A 19,939-nucleotide genomic window follows, 5' to 3' on the forward strand; every position below is an offset into this window, starting at 1 on the left:
GTGCATTGTATAATGGCCACAAATACCCATCCCTCTGGTCTGGAGAAGGGGGGGAAATATGTAAGCCAATGACCGGCAAAATAATGGAGGGGTGTACATCTCACCCAGACTACTAAGGTGGGTGAGATGACAAAACTCAAGAAAGAATGTTTCTCAGCAGATAACTATTGTCTGCTGAGGGTTATTTCAAAGTTCTGGTTATTGGGCTGGATTTTTAGGAATGGCAGGTAGGTTGGCAGTGGGACCTGTCATTCCACCCCCCTCCATTCCACACTTTGGGGAAGTTCCGGCAGCTACTCAGCTGCAGAGAGTCTCCTCGTCAATGAGGCTTAAGAAGCCAGCTCCAGCAGCAGACTTTGGGCAGAACTTGGCTGAAGAGCAAACAGACAGGTCATATTTTTGAAGCTGTGTCCTGAATGGTTCTACTGGCTTTTTTGATTTCTGTTATTCTAGGTGAGGTAACCTATTCTATGTTCAGTTAGAGCCTAGCCAGGCAGGTATTTATTTTTGTATTGTTTCCTTTTGTTGCTGCACTATATTTTTGAGTGAAAATAAAACTCTGCCTTTATTTTGGACTAAAGAAACTGGACTTGTGTGTCTATGCCATATATTATGCTTTACAAATCTCATCTCTTCTTATTACATTGCATCTTTGCTTCTTAACAGTGAGGAAGAAAGGTATGCATTGACATAAAATATGACAGAAACTAACATCTACAAAATCGATCTGTTTTATTAAATGAAAGAAAATCTGGTTTTGTGGGTCAAATATGAAATAGAATATACAAAAGCTTTACATTAGTCCTCTCAATTGAATAAAACCCTATTGCATGTTAAGCTATAGCAATGTTTTCCTCTGCCTAAAGAGCTTCCAATGAATTATTTCCCGCTCTCAGTTCAGGGCCACACTGAGCTGCAGCACCAGAACAGAGAACCGCAGTTAAAAAAATCTAAACACTGCTTTTCTAGCAAATCCAAACTAATGCACAGAGGAACTTGTAAAAACAGGAGATTTAGTCAGTGAGAATAGTTAGAGGCAAGTGACAAGTCAAGTTTACAATTTTCTCATATCACATTTTCTACATCTATACAAATATATATATATATATATTGTATATATTTAAAAAAATGTTTTATATTGGTATATAAGGAAAGCACTGTTTTCTTTCCATGTGATGGATCTGTTGCCGCCAGTGAACTGCTTTTCTTCTCAGACTACTGTCAGAAAAGCAAGAGACAGAAACATATATATAAAAAATGAGTAAAATAAAAAAAACTAAACAAAAAAACCAAAAACAAACGAAAAACAAAAAAAGCAACAAAATCAATACCCCATCTCTCAAAATCTATAAAGCTTTGACAAAAGCATTTCATGTCTTTGGCATAGCACAAATTTCCCACTTAATACTTGTTTTCTTTGCCTTAGAGAATATGAAATAGTTCTTTGTGTAAAACACCCTTAAAATAACTAGGTCGAAATGTGTAAAACAAGTTGAGTCCCCAGCAAAATATACAAATATGCTACTGTCAAGAAAAAAACAAACTGAAGACAAAAACATCCATACAATGAAACTGAAGTAGCAACACAACAATTCATTTCAGTCATGTGTGCAATAACATAAGTTCCTAAGGTTTCCCTATCGGAAGGTGTGTTCATATGAAGTCATTGAGCTCTGCTTCGATTGCTGCTGCCATTTCATCTGCCTCGGAACTGCTTCCCTCTTCGTTACTGGACTCTTCTTCATCAGCATCATCTTCTTCATCATCATCGTCATCCACATCCAATTTTCTCTTCTGGCCTCTAGAGAAACAGATATAGATTATTAACTCTAATGTAAAAAAAAAATCTGTCAAAATCCTGAATATTAATATCTTTTAAACTTATGATAATATGATTGTTTTTTTTTTTTTTTTTTTAAGAAAAACATAAAAACAAAACCAGTTTCTAGATTTTAGTAAAAGATGTGGCAAACAATAATTTTGGCTCTGTGGTTAACACTGTTGTTTGCAGCACTGGAGTCCTGGGTTTAATAATCTTAGTATAGTCCAACTACCTAGTAGAGTTTGCTAGGATCACCACAATTTCTTCAAAACTTTGACAATACATTACTAAAATCCACCATCGAATATGGTTTACCAGTTATTCCACATCATTTCTGTTCATTTTTATAGAGGTTGGAACACTTTTACATTTAAAAAAGGACCCGTCACCTCTCCTGACTTGTCAGCTTTAACAGAAAAAAAATCTCATTCTCCGTATAATCATTCTGCAGCATCTTTTCTTATAATTCTGTGGAGTGCAGTTCCCCTGTTATTCATCCTAAGAATTGTTACATCACAAGGAACACAATATCTACTAAATTAAGTCCAGAGAGCAGATAATATCACATTCAGGCTTCTTGATGCAACCACTAGAGGGCGCATATGGCATACTGCTCGGGTTTGAAATCAAATATATAAAAGGTGGACGTTTAACCATTTTATGACCAGACCCATTATCAGATTTTTAGCTCACACACTTTTTTTTGAGAGACAGAACATGTTTTTGTTCTGGTTATTCAAATAGTTTTTGTGTCTTTCTGGTGATACATACGGCTTTATTTTTAAATCTTTTTTTTTTTTTTTTTTTTTTTTTCTTGTCAATACCAGGAAAATTGTATCCATTTTTTTTTTGTGCTGCCCTTAACAGACCTTTGGGGTATTTTTTATTTTATTTCCATTTCCCTTGTAACTGGAACAATACAGACCCTAGTACCGTATATACTCGAGTATAAGCCGAATTTTTCAGCCCAGTTTTTGTGCTGAAAAAGCCTCCCTCGGCTTATACTCGAGTCAGCAAAAAAAAAAAAAAAAAAAAAAAATTTTTTTTTTTTTTTTTTTTTAGGAGGATGAGGGGGGTCTATGACCAGCCACAATATCAATGTATAGAATCTCCCATAAAATAGTGCAAAAAATAAAAATAAAAAAATAAAAAAATAAAAGTTCTTAATCCCTCCTTTCCCTAGAATACATACAAAAGTAGAAAATGACTGTAAAACACAAACACATTAGGTTTCCCTGTGTCTGAAAGTGCCCGGTCTACTGAATATAGGGTATCTGCAGTGCTCCTGTTCCGTGGGGAAGGGGTTAATAGGAGCACTGCAGATACCCTATATTCAGCCAGACTGAATTCCAAGTGGGGGAAGAAAAAACAGTCCTCAAGCTCAGGGAAGGGGCAGACAGACAACCAAAACACCCCCTCCCCTTCCCCAGCATCTACTGCACCCAAAAACTCCGACCATTTTCATTTTTGAAATTTTCCAGTAGCTGCTGCATTTCCCCCCTAGGCTTATACGCGAGTCAATAAGTTTTCCCAGTTTTTTGTGTTAAAATTAGGGGGGTCAGCTTATATTCGGGTCGGCTTATACTCGAGTATATACGGTACATACTGTAACAAAGTCTTCTCATGTGCCTATTAAGAGTTGAAAGAATATCTCAGCAAATTTTCATGGGGGAAAAAGGAGTTACATTCAGGTGATCCTGACCTAACTGTGACTGGTGACAGACTCCCTTAAAAAATAATATAAATAATCTTTATATAGGGTAAAAATAAAAACAAATTCTGAAGGTTTACCACACTGATAATGTTCTGTACAGAACAGTAAACCATTTTACATTGGTGAACAGCTGCTATTTAATATAGAAAGCCGCTTAGTTCTTCTGCTGGAATCTTCAAACGGTAAATGGTTTATTAAAATTCAATGAAGCAAGGCTAAAGAAAATATTCTGCCAAACAAAAATGTACTTTTTTAGGGTAATTTAACACAAATCAATCCGAGTCTGCTAATCCAGTAAAACACATGGAGTCAGCACAAATGTGATTTTATGTTGTGAGCTTGAAAGTCAGTGACAGTGTTTTGTGATCATCTCGTTTAGCTTCTACTTCTAAAGAGAAGCCAATAGATGAGGTATAGCATGTAAGATCATTGTACTAGAAAAGACAAGCGGCAGGAAACACAAAGAAACCTACAAGACACTGTATACGCCAACCTCACCCTGATCTGTCCTACAAAGGTTATCAGATGATTACTCTTCAGATCATAGGGGGTTGTCTATAGCATACATGGATCCCAATACTGAAAATGCTATCCTGATGTGTATATATGTGGGTACCTGCATCAAAATCAGAATGTTGAGACTATTATGGGTTCCTTTGGCCATACCACTTAGGCCCGGTTCACATCTGCGTTCGATAATCCGTTCAGGGAGTCCGCATGGGGACCCTCCCCGAACACAGAATGCATTGGCAAGCGGTGAGCAGTGAAACCACAAGGATCCCATAGATTATAATAGGGTCCGTGTGCTTTCTGTTCAGTGTCCGCACAAGTCATGCAGACAGGAAAGTAGATCATGAAGTACCTTTCTGTCCGCATGTTCTGTGCGGACACCGCGCGTAAGGCACACAGACCCCATTTTAGTCTATGGGTCTGTGTGCTTTCATAAGCTCACCGCTTGCCAATGCGTTGGGTATTCCGTTCGTGGAGGTCCCCATGCGGACTCCCTGAACGGATTACCAAACGGAGATGTGAAACAGGCCGTAAAGGGGTATTCCCAAGTTGCATACTCACCAGTCTTCACTGCTGTAAGATCATCTTTCTTCCTGGTTTCTTACATCATTTGGTGGGCGGGGTTTCACATGCAACCTGCTGTTTAGCTCCGCCCCAAATTAGTGCGTAGCTCCGCCCACCGCATAGCGTGATCCTATGGGGCGGCTGAAGGGCCTGTGATGTCATCAAAGGTCCTTAAACACTATATGTGCAATATTGGACTATGAAGTACAGGCAGGATCAACTCCATTCTGTGTTACATACAGAGACTGCCTGTCTCTGCCATAATGAACACAATTGAATTAGCTAGCCTGATAACTGGGAGAACAGAAGAAATGAAAGCAGCTCCTCTCCTCTATCTGAGTGCAGGACCTAGGTCACGTGGTGTAGACACAGGAATAGCTAGAAACACAGGCTCGCTCCCGTGCACTTAGCCCCTCCTCCCTCCGAGCAGGCAGATACATCACTTGACTTTTGAGCAGATAAGTCAAGGGGTGTGTCAACAATGAATTGAATAAAGTAAGATATGGACAAACAAAGCAGTTTTGCTGAAGCAATGTATTTAGGAAAAGTCTTAAATCCACATTAACAAGCAGTATAGATAGGATCCTTGTGATGGGACAACCCCTTTAAGCTAGGTTCACACTAGCATTGTCTCTCTGTTGTTCTGGTCCATGCAGGACCATGTCCTCTGCCACTTTTCAGGTGGACATTGCAGCAGAGTCTGGTGCAAATGTGAATGTAGCCTTAATGATAGCTTTTATGATAAATAACTTCTCAAAATTGTTACATTTGCATCTAATATAATTTTTTTTTCTCCAAATGGCAGCACCAAAGCTTTATCCTGTACAGATATGCTACAAGGCATCAGCGTACAATGTAGGTAAAATGTATTACGCTTAGATAACAGGTTCTTGCCCATTCATTGACTTCAGAAAGCTGCAGAACTTTTTATTATCCAGTGATGAAGCGGTTTGCAAAAGTCTGTAAAACTATTTGTAGATTTTCCTGCATTTTGTATGCCAGAGTCAGGAGTGGATTTAACACAAGGGAAACATCCAAGTGCTTTCTTTATATTTTCCATTCCTTTTCAAACCCCTCCTGACTTTGGCTTAAAAAAACAAAAACAAAAAAACACAGCTAAATCTGCAACAAAAAAACGGTGCGTTTCCCCAATGTGGAGCCTTAGCCTAAAGGCATTGCCTGGAAAATTCAGATTAGATTAAATGATCCGACAAGACTCTTGATGATGGACCTGGGCATTTCAGCCTGGTTTCAACCCCTGGGTCAGGCAAACAGAACCAGCGCTCTCACCCCTCCCTCCTTAACTCATCTCACAAATATTACCTTTTACTAGGAGAGCTGAGAGATCATGGAAGAAGGGAGGAGTCAGAGTAAGGAGGTCCATCATCAAGAGTCTATCGGACAACCCCTCTCCTAAAGGGAGTCTATCGTTGCCCCCAGCTACTTTAAACCGCTCCCACAGTGCTGTAGATGCAGTTAACAGAATAAAAACCATACCTTTCTTAAGTTTCAGAACCCCAGGAATGCAGAGAAAAAGCACTCTTATTCTTTAAATAATTCAAATGAGGGTCTTGAAGCACATTGGGAGTTTTCTTCAATTACTGAGCATTACTGTATCATCAATAAACACACCCATCCTGCATTCAGTCCGTTCCCCCTTCCCGAGGCAGTGTGATTAGATCCTACCAGTGTTAGTGCCTGAAGAAAGCTCCCCCTGTGCTCCAAGATCTGCATTTGAATAACAAATAAAAATGCTTTTTCTCTGCATCCCTGGGGCTCTGAACATAAGAAAGATATGGTTTTTATTCTGATAACAACATCTACAGCATTATGGGAGCAGTTCAAAGTAGCTGGGGGCAGTGATAAATTCCCTTTAAATTATTGCATAGCATTAGGGGAAAAAAATATGGTTTATTTTAATCAAAGACAGTACCACTCATCTATCGGCTGCCATTGCTATAGTTTATCCTCTTTGTACAATGTGAAAAATTAAGCATTTATAAACTAATAAAAATAATAATAATTTGGCTCCAGTAAAATAACTAATGAAACCTGTTACCCTAACCAGTCAAATGTAGACGTAAGAGTGTAATGTACAGCTGCTCATAGGGAGAAGAAACACTATGCTGCTAGTACTACATGTCAAGCCTCCCCCACCTGAGATGACTATTCGTATACTGCATTATTTTTATGTTTGCTTCTGTCTTCCCATTGCCTTTTATTACATACTACTACAAGATGACAAATCCTTTTCCACGCTATTGTGGAAGAGATCGTTTTGAGTCTCCGAAAAATAATATGTTGAGGTAAATTGAAAGATATTTCACAGTCCTTGAAGAGACTAAAATGAAACAAATAGTGCAGAGGAAATGAAGTGTGACTGGCGCCTTAAATCCAATTAATGTGTAATGTTTGATGGTATTGTAAGTCGCAATGTGTACAGTCTACTGCAGGGTGATGCCGCTCAATACAAGAGCAAGGTGCACTGTAAACACTTTAATTACCATTCCAATTAACATTTGCAGCAGGAATCCAATTAGTCAAAAAGCTGCACCAGCCTGCCATTTACTTCTCACTGCACAGTGCCCCTGCTTTCCAAGCAAAAGAATGCACTCTTTTTCGGTTATGCTAATAAAGACCCTTTGTATCTTGTATATACCTTGTATCACTCTCATATTGGCCAAACAAGACAATCATCTGTAGACGGATGTTTCAGGGGGTGAACTGGCATTCTTCCAGTAGACACCTTTCATAAGACTAACAGATCAATCTCAGTGATACATTTGCTCGAGTATTTCAATCCCTACGTATTATCACTTCAATTGTTAACCTCTCGGAAGCCCTTTACTTATTTTACTTACACATGAGAAAAAAATGAGTCTATAAAAAGAAATTACCACCATAAAATAAGTTTACTATTGATACCTTGACTAAAGTACAATCCGACACAAAAGAGGAGTAAGAACAAAGATGCTCTTAATGACTTGCATAGTTAAAAAGTGACATAAAACATTTCCTGTCATCACAGGGAATCAGGACTTCTAATTGTTATCTGGAGAATTGGAACGACAGCGGTGACAGCTAGTAGTTCAGACATTTAATAATGCCAACAAATCCACAGCACTTGTCAGGGCTTCCAGTCACATGTGAGGCAAACATACATTTACAGATGTCAAATTTCTAACTAATCCATTATGCGGATCATGCAAATGGATGCTTACGGCTCGGAGTGTAATTTAGAAAATGATGCTGATGCGGTTTGCCTAATTTGTTGGATGCGCTGACCTTTGTGCCTTTATTTAAATACAACCATGGCGATAAATGCTCATAACCACAGCTTTTCACAACGCTACCTGTCCAAAGCATGTCCTCGGATTTTCATTAAGTCAATAAATTAAGACTCTCACACTGGTAATTGCAACACAGTGAAGTCAAGAAGACAAAGCTCTTCATGCGGGAGGATATAATTAAATATAATTGCCTGAAAATTCTGTCTGCGACGTGTATGAAAACTTTTTTCCTCCAGAAAAAGTAGCAGGCTCTAATATATCATTACTTCCACCAGTTCTGTGTTTTGTTAGTAAAGGCCATGCTTCTAACACTAAAATGGTAGGAGGAGACACATTTTGTTAAGCACACTTCACAATAAAGAGCTATTTTGAGGAAATCAACTACAACTTTGTCTTGCACTGTAAGTGCATGAATATTCTTTATACATATCAATGTATTTCCAAATTCAGAAACTGGATCGCGTACGATATGCCATGCAATGCTTTACCGTAATACAGCCATATTTGTTGTTTTTACAATTTACAAAATGTAATGAATAGATCCCTCCCACACTAAACCAAGGCATGAACGCTACAGTACACAAAACATATGTACTGTTTTAAGCTGCAGATTATCCTGCATGGTCTTGACAGAGTCTTGTAGAAATCTTGCAGAGAGGGGTTAATTGCCCGCTAACAATCTTTTGCACTACTGTAGACAGGACAGTGCAGTGATAAAGAGGTAGGGCAGAGATATCGCTAGGACACAGAGAAGATATCTGTATGTATTACACAGCTTTAATTGTAACATGAGGCACAATAACACCAAGGTAAAGATGGAGAGTAAGGTCCGGTTCAAACAAAACATTTTTTTTAAAATATCCCAGTGCTTTCTCCCCTAGGCCGGGTTCAGGGCAGAGTTTTTTGGACTGGATTTTGACGCGGAATACCTTGACTAAAGAACAATCCAACACAAAATAGGAGTAAGTGACCTTCCCTTTCTTCATGAGGTTTCCTGCGGTGGCGTCCACGTCGTGGCAATCCCTCCCGACAAGGCCCATTCATTTTGGCCTAATCCGGAGCAGAATGCTGCGACTGTCGGAATCCGTGAAAGTTGTGGCAGGAGCTTTTTGGACCGGATTCTGAGGCGACTTCCCACGTCAAAATCCGATCCAAAAAACTCCATCTGAACCCAGCCTAAGGGAGAAAGCACTGGGATATTTACTTTTTTTTTTTTGCATTTTGTATGTTGCAGAAAAGCACGTTTTTGTTGCAGATTTTGAGCCAGAGGCAAAAGTGGATTAAAGGGAGACGTATAAGAGCTTCCTATAGATTTCTCGTTCTGTCAGCTTTCTAGCAGTAAGTAATACTGCCAACGTCAGAGAACATGAACGGTCCTCTTTAAGGACAGAAATACAAAAACAAATTATACTTTCTAGCACCATTTTGGACATGCATACAAAATGCAAACACAACTACAGAAAAAAGTTAATGAACAAGTGTTTTTTTCTAACCTTGGAAACCTCTTTAAGGCTGAGGCCACACACTGCACATAAAGTTTTTTTTTCCAGTTTTTACAGCAGTTTTTTTTTTTTTTTTAAACAAAACCAAACATAGCTAAAAAAGTGAGAAATATAAATATACTTCTCCCATCTGTCTAATCCACTTCTGACTTTGGCTCAAAAATGCAGAAAAATCTCCACCAAAAAAGGTCAGAAGAGAAGGCAAAATCTGTTTTACCGTTTCTGACTGCTCAATCTCTCTCTTAATACTGTATATACAATAGAAGGAGTGGCAGGGTCTAGCAATTCTGGGGGTCATATAAGAGCCTAGAAGTGGCCTTATAGTGACATCTGTCACATTATCAGGGTTGCTTTCCCTTGTAACTAGGGCTGCTATTACAGCTGTAGTTACAGGGGAAACATGTAGTGTAAAAATAAATTAATCATGTCCCCAAAAAGACCTTTCTGGAAGAAGTAGTTACACAGAAAACAAAAATTCTTATTATACCCTGTCAGCACATCAAGTCCTAGCCCAGACGCAATGCCACTTACTAGGTCAAGATATACATCGAAGCTAGCAGGAGCAAATATAAACCACATTTTAAGGTTTCTTTGTGAACAAAAGAAAAGTCATGATAAAAAAAAAATATTGTTTTTACTTTTTGTCACATTCTAAAAAAAAAATTATGGTAATAATAATTGCAATAAATCCTGAATATTATGTATGTAAAAGCGACAAAAATGTCTTTAACAGAATATAAAAGAAAAAAAAAATCTGAACAAAATAAAATACTACATTATTCTTTAACTCAGCTAAAAGGGGCTCTGCTGTTAAGGATGCTTATCCCCTATCCAGATTGTTGGGGATTTGATGATTGGGTCCCTAAATGATCACTGCAGTGTGGATAGTGTCCTTAATGGCTTTATTGATATGCCAATGAGAAGAAGAGTGTGTTGGGGTGTTTGCCTTAGCTTGTCTGGGCTTGGTCTCAGCTCTACACTTCCAGGTAAAGCACTCTTAGGGCTAGTTCACATGGGGACATGGACGCTGATTTTGACAGCAGATTTTGCGGCCAAATCAGCGTCCATACAATGTCCACACTATGTGAACTGCTCCCGCCGCGACCATCGCGGTCGCGGCTTTCACCTCCGCTGTCGGCTCAAATGAATGAGCCGACATGGAGGGCGCTGCGGCTGGGCGGAAGCCGCGGCTCATCGCGAGCGGCTTCCGCCCGAAAGATAGGTCATGTCGCTTCTTTTTCTGCTAGCTCGCTAGCAGAAAAAAAAAAGCGAGCAGTTCACATAGGGATACATTGTATGGACGCTGATTTGGCCGCGAAATCCGCTGTCAAAATCAGCGTCCATGTCCCCGTGTGAACTAGCCCTTACCCTTATTTGTATGCAGAAATTTATGTGAAAATGGGGCTCCAACAGAGGAATATTTGGGAATTGTAGAATACTAGGATTAGGGTTATAATACATTTTCTGCTGAAAAACTCCCATTAAGTGGCAAAGACCGAGCATTCTGCTGACACCACACACAGCGTGGTACAACATACCATAGGTGGTAGAGGTTGGGCGGTATACCAAACTACAGCTGCAATAAAAACAAATATATTTAATAGAGATGAGCGAACACTAAAATGTTCGAGGTTCGAAATTCGATTCGAACAGCCGCTCAATGTTCGTGTGTTCGAACGGGTTTCGAACCCCATTATAGTCTATGGGGAACAGATACTCGTTAAGGGGGAAACCCAAATCCGTGTCTGGAGGGTCACCAAGTCCACTATGACACCCCAGGAAATGATGCCAACACCTCTGGAATGACACTGGGACAGCAGGGGAAGCATGTCTGGGGGCATCTAACACACCAAAGACCCTCTATTACCCCAACATCACAGCCTAACAACTACACACTTTACACACTCAATACCACCTCTCTGACAGTAGGAAAACACCTTGAAACATGTGTATTTGGCACTTGCAGTGAGGAGAGCTTGTCACCAGCAGTGAATTTGGCCCTTGTAGTAAGTTGAGGTTGGCACCAACATTTGTTTTGAAAATCAGGGTGGATTGAGCCTCTAACCAGCAGAGTTTGGGCAAATTCATGGTGGAGGGAGCCTCTAAAAACCCCAGTTTGGACCAATTCATGGTGGAGGGAGCCTCTAAAAACCCCCAGTTTGGACCAATTCATGGTGGAGGGAGCCTCTAAAAACCCCAGTTTGGGCAAATTCATGGTGGAGGGAGCCTCTAAACAGCCCAGTTTGGGCAAATTCATGGTGGAGGGAGCCTCTAAAAACCCCAGTTTGGACGAATTCATGGTGGAGGGAGCCTCTAAAAACCACAGTTTGGAACAATTCATGGTGGAGGGAGCCTCTAAACAGCCCAGTTTGGACCAATTCATGGTGGAGGGAGCCTCTAAAAACCCCAGTTTGGACCAATTCATGGTGGAGGGAGCCTCTAAACAGCCCAGTTTGGGCAAATTCATGGTGGAGGGAGCCTCTAAACAGCCCAGTTTGGGCAAATTCATGGTGGAGGGAGCCTCTAAAAACCCCAGTTTGGACCAATTCATGGTGGAGGGAGCCTCTAAAAACCCCAGTTTGGACCAATTCATGGTGGAGGGAGCCTCTAAACAGCCCAGTTTGGACCAATTCATGGTGGAGGGAGCCTCTAAAAACCCCAGTTTGGACCAATTCATGGTGGAGGGAGCCTCTAAACAGCCCAGTTTGGACCAATTCATGGTGGAGGGAGCCTCTAACCAGCAGAGTTGGTGGAAATCAGGGTGGAGGGAGCCTCTAACCAGCAGAGTTGTGGGAAAGCAGGGTGGAGGGAGCCTCTAACCAGCAGAGTTGTGGGAAAGCAGGGTGGAGGGAGCCTCTAACCAGCAGAGTTGTGGGAAAGCAGGGTGGAGGGAGCCTCTAACCAGCAGAGTTGTGGGAAAGCAGGGTGGAGGGAGCCTCTAACCAGCAGAGTTGGTGGAAATCAGGGTGGAGGGAGCCTCTAACCAGCAGAGTTGGGGGAAATCAGGGTGGAGGGAGCCTAGTATTAGCAGAATTGTGCAACGCTTATGGTGGATGAGTATGAGGATGCGGAGGAATTGGAGAGGTTGAGTACAGACATGGAGTTTCATGTTGGGGTGCTTTACACAGGTGGGCACAAAAATGAAGGCTCTATCCAGTGGTGGTTCATTTTTATCAAAGTGAGCCGGTCGGCACTCTCAGCTGACAGACGGGTGCGCTTGTCAGTGATGATGCCACCGGCTGCACTGAACACCCTCTCAGATAGGACGCTGGCGGCAGGACAGGACAGCACCTCCAAGGCATATAGGGCAAGTTCAAGCCACAGGTCCAACTTCGACACCCAATACGTGTAGGGCGCAGAGGGGTCGGAGAGGACAGGGCTGTGGTCGGAAAGGTATTCCTGCAACATGCGCCTATACTTCTCACGCCTGGTGACACTAGGACCCTCCGTGGCGGCACTTTGGCGAGGGGGTGCCATCAAGGTGTCCCAGACCTTAGACAGTGTGCCCCTCGTTTGTGTGGACCGGTGAGAACTTGGTCGCCTACTGGAGGAACTGCCCTCCCTGCCACCAACGTCACATGCTGGAAACATCTCCATCATATTCTGCACCAATTGCCTGTGGCAAGCATTGATGCGATTGGCCCTCCCCTCTACCGGAATAAAAGACGAGATGTTGTTTTTATACCGGGGGTCAAGGATAGCAAAGATCCAGTACTGGTTGTCCTCCATGATTTTGACAATACGCTTGTCGGTTGTAAAGCACCCCAACATGAACTCAGCCATGTCTGTCACAGTGTTAGTTGGCATGACTCCTCTGGCCCCACCGGAAAGTTCAATCTCCATTTCCTCCTCATCCTCCATGTCTACCCATCCGCGCTGCAACAATGGGACGATTCGAAGTTGCCCGGAAGCCTCCTGTATCACCATCACATCATCGGACAACTCTTCTTCCTCCTCCTCCTCCTCCATTAAACGCGATGAAGCGGACAGATGTGTGGACCTACTCTCCAGCTGTGACGGATCGGATGCTATCCCTAACTCCTCTGTGTGATCTGAGTTATCCCTGATGTCAATCAGGGATTCTCTCAGAACACACAAGAGCGGGATTGTAAGGCTCACCATCGCATCCTCAGAGCTCACCCTCCTTGTGGACTCCTCAAAGACCCGTAGGATGTCACAAAGGTCTCTCATCCATGGCCACTCATGGATGTGAAACTGAGGCAGCTGACTTTGTGGCACCCTAGGGTTTTGTAGCTGGTATTCCATCAAAGGTCTCTGCTGCTCAACCACTCTATTCAACATCTGAAACGTTGAGTTCCAGCGTGTGGGGACGTCGCACAAAAGCCGGTGTTGTGGCATATGCAGGCGTTGCTGGAGAGATTTTAAGCTAGCAGCGGCTACTGTCGACTTGCGAAAGTGGGCGCACATGCGCCGCACTTTCACCAGTAGCTCTGGAACATTGGGGTAGCTCTTTAGGAAACGTTGCACCACTAGGTTGAAGACGTGGGCCAGGCATGGAACATGTTGGAGTCCGGCAAGCTCCAGAGCTGCTACCAGGTTCCGGCCTTTATCACAAACGACCATGCCTGGGCCCAGGTGCAGCGGCTCAAACCATATTGCCGTCTCATCGAGGAGGGCATCCCTCACCTCGGAGGCAGTGTGCTGTCTGTCCCCCAAGCTGATCAGCTTCAGCACAGCCTGCTGACATCTACCAACGCCAGTGCTACAACGTTTCCAACTCGTAGCTGGGTCAATCTAACAGCGGAGGAGGAGGCGGTGGCGGAGGAGGAGGCGGTGGCGGAGGAGGAGGCGGTAGAGGAGGAGGAGGAGGGGGGTGTTCTTCTCGTGTCCCTGCCAGGAATGTTAGGCGGGGAGACGAGGTACACCGGGCCAGTTTGGGAAGCAGTCCCAGCCTCAACTACATTCACCCAGTGTGCCGTCAGTGAAATGTAGCGTCCCTGTCCGCATGCACTTGTCCACGCGTCGGTGGTCAAGTGGACCTTTGTGCAAAGCGCGGAACTAAGGGCCCGCCTGATGTTGAGTGACACGTGCTGGTGCAAGGCGGGGACGGCACACCGGGAGAAGTAGTGACGGCTAGGGACGGCATAGCGAGGTGCCGCAGTTGCCATCAGGTCCAGGAAGGCGGGAGTTTCAACAAGCCGGAACGCCAACATCTCCTGGGCCAGCAGTTTAGCGATGTTGGCGTTCAAGGCTTGCGCGTGTGGGTGGTTAGCAGTGTATTTCTGCCGCCGCTCCAATGTCTGAGAGATGGTGGGTTGTTGTAAAGAAGCGCCTGATGGTGCCTTTGATGGTGCAGGAGAAGGAGATAAGACAGGAACAGGGGAGGATGAGGGAGAAGTCAACAAAGTGGCGGAGGCAGATGAAGTGGTGTCCTGGCTTGTCCTCTGGAGTGCATCGCCAGCACAGTCAGCAGTGGCAGAGGCAGTGGCGTGAACGGCAGGCGGCCTTTGTCCTGCCGTTGCTGCCTGCCACTGATTCCAGTGCTTGGATTCCAAATGACGGCGCATTTAAGTGGTGGACAGGTTGCTCTTCTCAGAGCCCCTAATCAATTTCGAGAGGCAAATTGTGCAGACAACACTATATTTGTCCTCGGCGCATTCCTTGAAAAAACTCCACACCTTCGAGAAACGTGCCCTCGAGGTGGGAGTTTTTCGGGGCTGGGTACGAACTGGAACATCTTGGGAGATTCCGGGTGTGGCCTGGCTTCGCCTAAGCTGCTGACCTCTGCCTCTGGCTACCCTTTTTGGTGCTGCACCTGCCTCAACATCCACACTACTTTCCCCGCTTGACATCCCCCCTGTCCAGGTCGGGTCAGTGTCCTCATCATCCACCACTTCCTCTTCCAACTCCTGTCTCATCTCCTCCTCCCGCACAATGCGCCGGTCAACTGGATGCCCTGACGGCAACTGCGTCACATCATCGTCGATGAGGGTGGGTTGCTGGTCATCCACCACCAAATCGAACGGAGATGGAGGAGACTCTAGTGTTTGAGCATCTGGACACAGATGCTCCTCTGTTAGGTTCGTGGAATCGTGACGTGGAGAGGCAGGTTGAGGGACAATGAAAGGAGAGGAGAACAGCTCTGGGGAGCAGGGACAGTTGGGGTTATTGTTCTGTGAAGCTTGGGAATTTTGGGAGGAAGGAGGACAAGACTGTTGGGTAATAGGAGGAGAGGAGGCAGAGTCTGACTGGCTGCTGGACAATGTGCTGTAAGCGTTCTCTGACAGCCATTGCAAGACCTGTTCCTGGTTCTCGGGCCTACTAAGGTTTGTACCCTGCAGTTTAGTTAATGTGGCAAGCAACCCTGGCACTGTGGAGTGGCGCAATGCTTGCTGCCCCACAGGAGTAGGCACGGGACGCCCTGTGGCTTCACTGCTACCTTGCTCCCCAGAACCATTCCCCCGACCTCGCCCACGGCCTCATCCACGTCCCTTTCCGGGAGCCTTGCGCATTTTGAATTCCCAGTTAGAAATTGGCACTATATACCAGTAGCAAAAATTGTGGGTGCACGTAGCCCCAATATATTCTTTGAATTACCAGTCAGAAACTGGCACTATATACCAGTAGCAAGAAATGAGGGTATTTATAACCCCAATATATTCTTTGAATTCCCAGTCAGACAATGGCACTATATACCAGTAGCAAAAATTGTGGGTGCACGTAACCCCAATATATTCTTTGAATTACCAGTCAGAAACTGGCACTATATGGCAGTAGCAAGAAATGAGGGTATTTGTAACCCCAATATAATCTTTGAATTCCCAGTCAGACAATGGCACTATATACCAGTAGCAAAAATTGTGGGTGCACGTAACCTCAATATATTCTTTGAATTACCAGTCAGAAACTGGCACTATATGGCAGTAGCAAGAAATGAGGGTATTTGTAACCCCAATATAGTCTTTGAATTCCCAGTCAGACAATGGCACTATATACCAGTAGCAAGAAATGAGGGTATTTATAACCCCAATATATTCTTTGAATTCCCAGTCAGACAATGGCACTATATACCAGTAGCAAGAAATGAGGGTATTTATAACCCCAATATATTCTTTGAATTCCCAGTCAGACAATGGCACTATATACCAGTAGCAAGAAATGAGGGTATTTATAACCCCAATATATTCTTTGAATTCCCAGTCAATGGCACTATATACCAGTAGCAAGAAATGAGGGTATTTATAACCCCAATATATTCTTTGAATTCCCAGTCAGAAACTGGCACTATATGGCAGTAGCAAGAAATGAGGGTATTTATAACCCCAATATATTCTTTGAATTACCAGTCAGAAACTGGCACTATATGGCAGTAGCAAGAAATGAGGGTATTTGTAACCCCAATATATTCTTTGAATTCCCAGTCAGACAATGGCACTATATACCAGTAGCAAAAATTGTGGGTGTATATAGCCCCAATTCTATTGCTAGGGGACTTGCAGTGTATTTCTGGGGTGAAGGTGGGGGGGCACACCGTTGGAACGGGTATCGGGGGTATACGGGAATACACTGTCAGTGTATTCCATTCAGGATCCTGGGAAAGCTGGGTTGCGGCGATTGAGCCCGTCAGTGCCACGTTACACTGACAAGCTTCTCCCTGGAATTGAAGTTATATGTAAGCCCAATATATTCTTTGAATTCCCAGTGAGACAATGGCACTATATGGCAGTAGCAAAAATAGTGGGTGTATATAGCCCCAATTCTATTGCTAGGGGACTTGCAGGGTATTTCTGGGGTGAAGGTGGGGGGGCACACCGTTGGAACGGGTATCGGGGGTATATATCGGGTATACCGGAATACACTGTCAGTGTATTCCATTCAGGATCCGCGGAAAGCTGGGTTGCGGCGATTGAACCCGTCAGTGCCACGTTACACTGACAAGCTTCTCCCTGGAATTTAGCTCTTATAAGAGCTGTTGGTTGTCTTCTCCTTCCTATCCTAGCCTGTCCCTGCCTACCCAGAATCTAAGCCCTAGCTAACTGGACGGAAACCTCCGTCCCCGGTGAATTGCAAGCTCAGAATGACGCGAAGCTGGGCGTCGCTGTTCTTTTAAATTAGAGGTCACATGTTTTCGGCAGCCAATGGGTTTTGCCTACTTTTTTCAACGTCACCGGTGTCGTAGTTCCTGTCCCACCTACCCTGCGCTGTTATTGGAGCAAAAAAGGCGCCAGGGAAGGTGGGAGGGGAATCGAGTAATGGCGCACTTTACCACGCGGTGTTCGATTCGATTCGAACATGCCGAACAGCCTAATATCCGATCGAACATGAGTTCGATAGAACACTGTTCGCTCATCTCTAATATTTAACCAAAAGTACCAGTTAAACTATTATAGATTTTAACCACTAGAATTAACATTAAAGCTGAACTAACACTGACAAATGGAAAATTTATGATCGGATAAATTAAATTTTAATCTCTGCACTTAGCATTATGAATATTGAATGGGGTTTCTAGCAAACATTCCCACAAATTGCATTATTTTACAGATCATCAGATCATTTAAACTGCTCTTGAAGTACGACACAAGACAAGGCACAAACTAACAACTAAATTCTCATCCTCAGATCTACACGTTTGCTAAAGACAGGACATTTGTTAGAACATAAAATAGCTCAGACTTTGCCTTTAACCTGCATATACTTCTTAATATTGTATATTAATAAGATTTGGAGATATTCTACTTAATTTCATTTCACATTACACCGTTGGCAAAGTTCCCCAAATCCTGCTGGTCCCTCTTAACAATTAGGAAGGACCCGCTTATTCATCCCCCAGTCACAGCAGAGATTTGCCTTAGCCACCAATTGACTGAATGGGCATTTCTTGTGTTTGCCGAGACAAGAAAAGGAAGGCTTTTTTTTTTTAAGCTACTCTTCGAGATCAGACAGAGAACTACTTTAACACTTGTGTGTTCACCAACTTTTTGATTCGATGAAAGTTTTTTTTTTATTTTTTTATTTTTTTTAGAGCTATAAAGTGAGAATGAAGAGAAGGATGTACGTGGTAAAATACAGCAAAGTCAACTGGTAACATTGGATGATTGTTAAAGAGGACCTTTCATGGGTTTGGGCACAGGCAGTTCTATATACTGCTGGAAAGCTGACAGTGCGCTGAATTCAGCGCACTGTCGACTTTCCCGATCTGTGCCCCGGGTAAAGAGTTATTGGTACTGGTACCGTAGCTCTTCACAGTCAGAAGGGCGTTCCTGACAGTCTGTCAGGAACGTCCTTCTCCACAGCAGCGCCTATCGCGCTTTACAGTGGACCGGGGAGGAACTCCCCCTCCCTCTGCTCACAGTGCTCGTCCACAGACGAGTATTATCAGGAGGGGAGGGAGCGTTCCTCCCCGCTCACACTGTACAGCGCGATAGGCGCTGCTGTGGAGAAGGACGTTCCTGACAGACTGTCAGGAACGCCCTTCTGACTGTGAAGAGCTACGGTACCGGCAATGAAGCATGAAGTGCAAAACACTGTTTTATGTGTAGTCAAAACCAGTTTACAGCAGATGGCACCCCTACCCCAGTTCAATGGGAGCTAAGCTTCAGTGACACCACACAGGCAACGGTGCTGTCCACTTCCTGTTCCATTCTCTGTATATCAGTTGATGAGAGCAGCTAATCTCTAGGGGTTCCAGGTAACTAGCCCCCACTGTTCTGCTACAGTGGTCCTATCATCTGGATAGGTTATAAATTTTTGCCTGAAAAACCCCTTTAAATTTTTGCAACCATTTAAAAATAATGAGATTTTCACAGCAGACATGCATACGGAGAAGCGCAGTGTTTCTTTCACTACACTGTAAAAAGACAGTCACAAAAGATTAATCCACTGCATGGAATGACTTCTAAAAGATTCTACAAGGGATTATTAACAGTCATTCTTTATACAATGGCACATCTTTGATAGCTCATATAATGCTACTTTTGCCTAGCACTGAAAGCATAAAGCTATCAAATGAGGAATTTATGGTCTACTTCATTACTGGGGAAAAAAATGTACAAAGGAACAACAGCCTAGAATTTTATAATGTTGTAAGAACTTTTTGATTTTATAAAAGTAGGTTCAGAAATAAAAGGAATATTATCTTCTACCATTACAGCTTTAAGGAATAGTTTTAACGCCTCAACTTTCTCCATTTGGGAACTGGGGCAGTTGAAATTTGCGGGAACAAGGATGGCGACAATATAGTTTCCTCCATGAATACACTGTTTTCCATACCATTCAGTGCTAATGCTGCTTTGCAACATTCAGATAGTACTTATCTACTCTTGGCAGCCTTTTGCATTAGAACCCAATTCTGCAAGAAGCTTTGAAAAGTAAACCAATTTACTTCGGAAAAAATACATTTGGCACATTTTCTACTTTGAAACTGGAAAAAAAATATGTTACTATTTCAGTGTTTTAGCAGAAATAAAATATTGAGAGCAAACAGCTTAAAGTGGTATTCCCATCTGGGAATTTATGACTTATCCATAGAATATGCTATGAATGCCATGATACATCCCTTCTCTGAAACCAACAC

At 43.2% G+C, this 19,939-nt stretch overlaps 1 protein-coding gene across 1 annotated transcript in view; it reads right to left on the reverse strand.

Annotated features, from left to right (window-relative positions):
- Nucleotides 1–715: 715 nt before the first annotated feature.
- Nucleotides 716–19,939, reverse strand: part of CTDP1 (CTD phosphatase subunit 1) — an 85,916-nt gene continuing 66,692 nt past the window's right edge. Inside the window, exon 13 of the mRNA XM_075270912.1 lies at nucleotides 716–1,801. Coding sequence (XP_075127013.1) covers nucleotides 1,654–1,801 — 148 coding nt within the window. The 3' untranslated portion in view covers nucleotides 716–1,653. The remainder of the gene's footprint in view (nucleotides 1,802–19,939) is intronic.

This window comes from Leptodactylus fuscus, chromosome 4, assembly GCF_031893055.1.
Source record: "Leptodactylus fuscus isolate aLepFus1 chromosome 4, aLepFus1.hap2, whole genome shotgun sequence".
NCBI classification, from domain to species: Eukaryota; Metazoa; Chordata; class Amphibia; order Anura; family Leptodactylidae; genus Leptodactylus; species Leptodactylus fuscus.